General features: G+C 37.9%; 1 protein-coding gene across 2 annotated transcripts in view; it reads right to left on the bottom strand.

Moving 5' to 3' along the window:
- Positions 1 to 449: 449 nt before the first annotated feature.
- USP46 (ubiquitin specific peptidase 46) overlaps positions 450 to 6,000 on the bottom strand; it is a 72,660-nt gene continuing 67,109 nt past the window's right edge. For both annotated transcript variants that reach the window (XM_004460625.4, XM_023589440.2), the window contains exons 8-9: positions 4,936 to 5,014; positions 450 to 4,087 (exon numbers count right to left, since the gene is read on the bottom strand). In XM_004460625.4, the coding sequence (XP_004460682.1) occupies positions 3,986 to 4,087; positions 4,936 to 5,014 (181 nt within the window). In that variant the 3' untranslated portion in view covers positions 450 to 3,985. The remainder of the gene's footprint in view (positions 4,088 to 4,935; positions 5,015 to 6,000) is intronic.

Genomic DNA, 6,000 nt, shown 5'->3' with positions numbered 1-6,000 from the left:
TCTTGAACCTAACCAGTGGGTGGTATTTGTTACAGCAGCCCTGACAAACTAAGACAGGACTCTCTTACCTTGGGACTGGATCTTTTAAGGGGATTTTATATGTCAAGTCCCAGCCAAGCAACTCATTTTGATGCCTAATTACCTACCCCTAAATTCTTATTTTTCACTGATATTCTTAATTTCCTATGCCCCAGATATTGGTTTCTAGATTAATTCTGTTGATCTTTTTCACTCGGAGAAGTGGTAGGTTCTCTCTAGAACATGGTCTTTATCAACCTACACAGTAGCTCCGCCTCTATGTACTACACTGACGAGAATTTTCTTTACCATGTCCACTGCTCCAAAATTAATATTTGAATGATTACCTGAACATGCTACTTACCACTGACTTGCATATCATAAAAAGCATGTTAAGTCCATGTGTGTAAGATTACCCAGATATAATTCTCTTGGGAGAGAATTCCTATTTATTTTTTTTTTTGCAAACAGTTTTAGAGGCAGGGGAATAAATTGATTAAAATTTCACAAGATTGACATTATTGCTTAAAGTGCTTGAATTGGTTACATTAAAAAAAATAAAGTACAGAATATTTTAAATAAAAACTATAAATTTTTTTAGCAACAAAATCAAATGAATGCCACACAAATACAGCAACTGTTTTGGTTATACAGAAATGGAAGCCAAAAATAAATTAATGTGGTACTGAAAAACGGAAAACTAATTAGGCAGAAAAACAATTTTCCCTGACCCATGCCATTTACATGAGTTAATCACAATAATGCTGATAAATGCCTTGACCATAGAATAGCAAACAAGGGCAAAACATTTAGTGCACAACATTTTAATACACGTGACTATACAAAGTTGATCAAAATGCAATGTTTAAAGATAAAATCCATCTGTAATAAAGCTACACTTCAATATCTAAAATAAGCCCTAAGCTCCTGTTAGAATATAGTTCATTGTTAGGCATGCCCATGAAATTAAGGGTATTCATGAAAATAAATGCATAGGGACCATTTCTGTGATTCCCCCCCCCCCCCCCCATTTCATCTTAAGTCCAAAATATAACAGGCCATAAAACCAAATATGGCTGGCCTACTATTCAAATCAATGCCCTGCTTGGATTGTTCCTTGGCTCTCTTCAAACCAGCCCACTTCATACTGCCTTGGAATGGAACATGTATTAACATAACAGGGCTGGATGTCAGCATCTTACCAAAACTTATTTTTCAAAACATTTTAAAAATAACATACTGTAGTATGTTACTCTAGATGCTACACCAATAAAGCAAATCTCTCCTCTTTTTTGAAAATGTAAAACACTGTAACTTATTTTAAAACACCTAGCAGTTAAAAGAAATACAGTAGGGCTATGCACTTCAGCCAGGAAATGGCCCACGAAAACCCTGGCTTGGCCCTTTGAGAGAATATGGCTGAGCCCTTGTGCTTTGTTGACCTCAGGATGCTCTCACATATCCCACACCAGTCTCTACACTACAAAGGAGGGATTAAAAAAAAAAAAGGTTTCTATGCTAATTTCTTCACATAAAGTGAAATGATTGGGAAAAAAATGTAGCTGCCTAGTGTTTTTGCATATAGAAAAGGAAGAGGGTAGAAATTACCAGATAGCTCTAAAGTTCAAAAAAAATAAAAATAACTGGAGTGTTGGTGGATAAGTACATTTTGATCTTTTTCTAATCTTCTTTCCCTGCATCATACAGCTATTTTAATGTCTTTGCAATATCTTCCATACTTAACTTTTTCATTTCATAAATTTATCCACAAATATTGAATTTTAATTGATTATATCTGTTAAAAAGAATAACTGCAGTTAAGTTACTAAGAAAAACTACTTACACCCCCAACACAAAAAAGAAATGTTTTGAACCAATGTTTTAGCATTTAAGTATTACTTTTACAGGTTTCCAATTGAAGCTTTTTTCTAACAAATTAGCTCCAAGAGTCATTTTGAAGATAATTTTAATAGTTTTTCTTACGAATCAATTCCAAATGTTTTAGCAATCAGTCATCATTTTTTTAAAACTTAGTGACCCGCAGTTAAATACATGGTTACATACTATAAAAACATTTCCCTATATCAATCAGCTTCAATTAGGAAGTGTCTCTCCTTAAAAAAAACAGAACAAAGAATTACCTTTGAGGTAAGTGATTACTGCATACATTTAGTGGAGGACAAAAAGACAAAATATTTATAAATATGAAGCAGCCTCTAAACAAGGCAAGGTATATTTTTGTCATTTGTATAAAACAATAACAAGAAGATCACCCTGTTTTTGTCTTCTCCAGTGAAAAGTAAAATATTTCACCTCAAGCATGAACAAATGAAGTGTTGGCATGCTTGTTTAAGTTCTGAGCAAGATACAGTTCAAGATACTTCAAAGATAAGAAATCCAGTTTTCATCTAAAGTGCTATCCTCTTACTTGATGCAAAATGGACACTAACATTTTCAATTTCAATTTTAGTTCACATTATGCCAAAAGTATGCATGTTCATTGACTGATTTATTAGGTAACAAAATAATACGTTCACAGTATATTATAGTGTATGGAAGTTCATTGACTTCCCACAAAGAAGCCAAGAAATGCAACTCATAATATTTGTAGGAAACCAAAAAACCAGCTTAACAGCAAAACACCAAATGACCCTTTTAATAAAAGGCACCAATACTCAAGTGTTCTAATAAATACAGATATAACAAAGAAGAAAATGAGTAAAAGTAACAATGGTGAGATGAGGTTATTAAAAAAAAAAAACGCCATCTTATCAAGCATTCTAGAAGTCTGAGTCAAAGAAAAGGCTACCCTTTTGTTCATTTACCCCCACCCCACTGATACTTCCTGTGACCCACCTTGATACCCAGCTAATTCCAGTATTTCCTCTAGAAAGGTTCTTTATTAGCACTGAGACTTGCCAGTGCCTCAGGAAACAGACTGGAAATGTTTTAAAAAAAAAAAAAAAAAAGTGAACAGCAGTACAGTGCAATGGATGGCTGTAAAGGTGCAGTGCCTTCGTTATTTCCTGATACGCGGATGTTGTCGGGATGTTCTGGCTGAGGAGAGCTATGCCGGCTGCAGTCACTGTGATGCATCATCAGCTCTGCAACCACAGACTGTAAAATATCAGTAGGATTGGAAAGAAACCTTGAAAAGTCTAGCAGTGCCAGATAAAGGATAAACACTACTCACAGGACCTCACGGAAGAAAAGGTTTTAAGGGTTCCACCGAAAACAAATAGCATATAATTATTTTCCTGAAACTTCGTTTTGGTAGGAAGGTAAGAAAGTAACTTCTCACTGTCCGCTTCCTCCGCTTGGCTCTGCCTGCCTCCGCACCTTCTTCGCCCCTGGAATTCTAGTGGCCAGTGTGGACGCTAACCATCGCAAACAGCCTCTCTTCGCCCTGTTCCACAAGGAAGATGGTCTGAAAATTGCGGTTACTCCCTTTTAAACTTTCTCACCTGTACAAACGTAAAGCTACGGTTGCAGCCCTAGAACAAGAACATCTACCCAGTTCTGTCAGAAAAGAGGCAGAGAAGCTAAAAACGGGAGGCCAGCTTCCAAGGACGAGTTAAAAGGAATGCATCGTAAAGAGACCCTGGAAGTCATTTATGAAGCTGAGCAAAGACCCAAAATAGAAATGGAGACATTTCACTGGAAATGTCATTCTAATTCAGCCAGACATAAAAGTGGCATAGCATATACCCAATCCTAAAATTAGCAAGTTACTCATATAAATCTCACTACACTCTGATTGCAGTTAACTCTACCTCAGACTAAAATAAAACCAAGAGTAGTGCGGCATGTAAAAAAACAAACGGGAGAGAATCTAACACATCCAGACCACTGAGACTCGGAGTGATACAACTGGAGGGCCACTGGGGACGAAGAAAATCTGCAGAGAAACCAGGTAATGGTGCTTTGAACGTTTTTCCCCACTTGAATTAGGTCCAAGTTCTTTAAGTTACTCTCTTGACTGGTAGAATAAAATATATCCAGATTCTGAATTTTTTGATATATCTGATGTCAGGCCATAGAATTCTTCAATAGCTTGAGCATCTATTTTCTGCAATAAAAGAGAGATAAAACAATATAACTGTTTAACGTGAGTAGTGGGAGAAGGAAAGAACTAATGGAACACACAACAAAACGTAGCAAGCGTTATTTATTATTACAGCATCACAATTAGGAACTTTCAATAGCAAACGGATAATTCAATAGACTCGACATAATTGCACATAACTGGGGTAAAAGATCACCCTTTCATCTATCAGCAAACATATGTAGGCACTCCTTGAAGAAGTCAGGACTTCTGTTTTTCAAATGGTATACTGGGTGTCTTGGGGATAACTTTAATTCATTCAGACTACAAGAGTTGTTAGTATTATTTCACTAAAACAGTTAGCTCAGTGAGCTAAAATAGATCATGTCTTTGAGTGTGGAATTCATGCCAGCTAGCATTCCTTTACAACTAAATCAATACATGGAATAGTTCTGTGGAAGATAAATGTTTCCAGGCCCAAGAGACTGATATATGTTTTATATATATATATATATAGTAAACAGGCAGCAATGCATTGTGCAGAAAAATCTGGTACAACGTAAGAATTTTAATAGAACTTTGAAGTCTCTTATTTGGTCTGTACCAGAGAAGGCTTCGTCCATGGAAGGAAAGAGGACTTACATATTAAAACATGACCAGCGACCCCACATCTATGGGCTAACGGGACAACTTAGCAAGAGCACAGGATGAACATGACAATGCTCACAAGCAGCCCTTCTCTGAGAGCTGCAGAATTTAGTTTCAATAACAATGTAAGTTGTTTTCAGATCAGATTACGAGGAAACAAGCCCATTTTTAAGAATGTCCACACGTCCACATGCCCTATTGGAGAACCATCTCTGCATACCAACCTCTACAATGTCATCATCAAACAAAAGCCAGAAGCCGTGACTTTTCACAATAGTGATATAGTGCCCACGATTCGGACCGCTGGAAAAGAACAAAAACAAAGGAAAGTTACCCAGTTAACATTTATTTCTTCATAAAACTATTTAGCTCTTCATAAGCAGTTGATTCACTAAAAAGAACTGCAGCATTGGCAGAAAGAACTTGTGAAATGCCTCACTGCAGGTTCCAAGTTCATTTGGCCACAATGGACAGAGGAGTGTCTGTTGCGGGCACCATGCTGGGCACAGGGAAAAGAGAGATGTGGAAAACATCTGCCTTCGAAGGACTTACAGTTCCATGGGGAAAAGGGTCCTTCAAATTCAGCAACTAGTAACAAAACAGTTCCTGGCTGCCAAGGAAAAAAGCTGCGAACAAAACAAAATCCCAACTTTCATGAAGCTTGGGATGGGAGGCAGACAGACACTACATAAATTAAATGGAAATGTATGTCAAGCCGTGGTGGTAAGTGCCATGAGGAAGAACACAGCAGGGCAAGAGAATGGACAGTGAGGAATAGCAGGGTACAGTCTGATATAAAGTGGTAAGAGAAGCCTTCTCTGATACCATGAGATTTGAGAGAAGGAAAATTCCCTAAGGAAACCGGGGTGGGGGTGAGGGAAAGGAACAAGCGTTGTGACTGGATGGCAGAATTTTCAGGATACAGAGACTTTCCGGTGCAAAGGCTGCGGCAGGGGAGGGGGCCCTGGTGTGTTCGTGGAGCAGCAAGGGGCCCAGAGGGACTGAAGGGGGGTGGTCAGCAGGCGGGGAGGAGCAGACCAAGGGGGCAGAGTGGCTACGATTTTGGACTTTGCTGTGAGTGAACAGGGAAGACGGGGAGTTGTGAGGAGTGATGACATGACCTAAGTTTTAGAAAGATGCTAATGGACCATATGCATAGTAACAAGTGCTAAAATAAAGAAAAGATACACGCTATAAAATTAGGGGGAAAAAAGGAGAAAGAACAACTATACAGTTATAGTACAAGAGTATACCTGAGGGGATTTTAATCTAAATCTAGAGTGGTTTGT

This window comes from Dasypus novemcinctus, chromosome 1 (genome assembly GCF_030445035.2).
Source record: "Dasypus novemcinctus isolate mDasNov1 chromosome 1, mDasNov1.1.hap2, whole genome shotgun sequence".
NCBI lineage: Eukaryota > Metazoa > Chordata > Mammalia > Cingulata > Dasypodidae > Dasypus > Dasypus novemcinctus.
This window is presented reverse-complemented; position numbering and strand designations above follow the sequence as displayed.